The 1,768-nt window shown below is 49.8% G+C and overlaps 1 protein-coding gene across 1 annotated transcript; it reads left to right on the forward strand.

Annotated features, from left to right (window-relative positions):
* On the forward strand, positions 1 to 1,245 carry LOC142176043 (serine/threonine-protein phosphatase 7 long form homolog). Its single transcript, XM_075243084.1, has 3 exons — positions 1 to 710; positions 1,025 to 1,055; positions 1,153 to 1,245. Exons 1-3 carry the CDS (start codon positions 1 to 3, stop codon positions 1,243 to 1,245), a joined length of 834 nt encoding a protein of 277 aa, XP_075099185.1.
* The last annotated feature ends 523 nt before the right edge of the window (positions 1,246 to 1,768 follow it).

Below are 1,768 nucleotides of genomic sequence, written 5' to 3' on the forward strand. Positions count from 1 at the left end.
ATGGACTTTCCTCCGCCTGCGCATCCTGGACCTGCCGAGGATCAGCTACTAGTGTTGCGGGGCGACCATAGGTCCTCCTTTGTATGGGAGGGACAACTATCGATGCAGGCTCTCCGCCCCAGGAGACTTGACGATTTGTGGGAGTTCATCGTGGAGCATCCTTTCCATGCCCGCGTAGTCGCGCGCCTACAGGCTACGGGCTTCTATACGATTTTTGAGCTTGGACGGATGCAGCTTGATTGGTCTCTCATCACGACCTTGGTAGAGTGGTGGCGACCGAAGACATACACTTTTCACTTGCCCACTGGAGAGGCCACCATCACGCCGGAGGATGTTCAGGTTTTGTACGGGCTGCGCGTAGATAGACAGGCCGTGGCACTGCCCCAGTACATTAGATTCATGACGCGTGCACAGTTTTTGGATATGATGGGGCAGTTTATTGGTTATAGACCTCAGGGTGACGTTGGGGGCAGTCACGTTGCTTTGTCAGCCATCAGAGATCATATGGTTGTTTTGCACCCAGACATTACCGGTGAGACGGAGGATCTCCATATTGAGAGGTACACGCGGTTGGCACTGCTCCTGTTTTTCGGATGTGTCTTGTTCCCGAACACTTCGGGGAGTCTCGTGGGTATGCGCTTTCTCCATCATCTTCAGCAGCTGGATGATTTACCCCAGTACAGCTGGGGTGCTGCTGTTCTCGCATACCTGTATAGGAGCATGTGCTGGTCGAGCATGGGCCCAGCGGTGGACATATGTGGTTTTCTGCCCCTCCTACAGGTGACAACATTTTCGAATACTCTGTTCATAACTTTGAATTCTATATGGTCAAAATGACTCATAAATTTTGCATCAACCTTTTATCTTAGGTTTAGGCCTGGCAGCGGATCATGCCGTTGCAGCCACCTCTACCACCATTTGCGCCCGGTGAGGCTTATCCGTTTCTCGCTCTAGCTTCTAGGTGGATTCTCCGGTGTGGGAACTACTGAGGGACTGATGCTCATCATAATCTCCCCCTTGTCAGGGATGTGCTAGATATGCTGGTGAATGCACAGGTAAATATGTACCTACACTTACTTGTTTTAAATTGAGTTGTGTTGCACATACTCACTTTTATGTTATTATTTGGTAGTTCATCTGGACGCCATACAGCGACGATTTGCTAGCTCAGTTGCTCGTTTATTGCTCAGTCGATCGACTGCTTTGGAGCACCTCCGTCCCGATGATCTTCTTCGATATGGTTGAGTATCATGCCACAGAGCGTGTGCTTCGCTAGTTTCACCATCCCCAGCCTATACCGGGGGAGCCTGGATGGGTGGCTACACACTATCAACGGGATGACCATGCCAAGCTGGACGATATATATATATAGGACGGATAGAGCAGTAGGTCCATATTTGGGAGAAGCTAGCTGACCGTATTCTGCCAGCGCCTACATTTACCCAGGAGGCCACTATTCATCTGTATGCGTCATGGTACCGCCGTCACACTCGACTGATTATTGGGAACCCTATTCATGTACTTGGCGAGCGCTACAGACTATACGCCGGGAGGCACGAGGCATTGGTATGTTTTTTGGTTTATTAATATCGTATAATTGTGATATAGTGTTATTTAATTAATATTTTAAATGTTTCACAGGCTATTGGGCATCATCACCTCTACCAGTTGGGATAGGAGATACAGCAGCGTACTGACATCCCTGCAGTCATTGACTATGGCCGGTGGGTGGCACAGTTGGCTCATCGGACCCTGTTTCAGGCGAGAG

Source organism: Nicotiana tabacum, chromosome 22 (genome assembly GCF_000715075.1).
Source record: "Nicotiana tabacum cultivar K326 chromosome 22, ASM71507v2, whole genome shotgun sequence".
NCBI lineage: Eukaryota > Viridiplantae > Streptophyta > Magnoliopsida > Solanales > Solanaceae > Nicotiana > Nicotiana tabacum.

Coding starts and splice junctions, on each gene's coding strand:
- LOC142176043 (XM_075243084.1), top strand. CDS start 1: ATGGACTTTCCTCCGCCTGCGCATCCTGGACCTGCCGAGGATCAGCTA. Junction 711..1,024: donor GCTGCTGTTCTCGCATACCT/GTATAGGAGCAT, acceptor CCCCCTTGTCAG/GGATGTGCTAGATATGCTGG. Junction 1,056..1,152: donor ATATGCTGGTGAATGCACAG/GTAAATATGTAC, acceptor GACGCCATACAG/CGACGATTTGCTAGCTCAGT.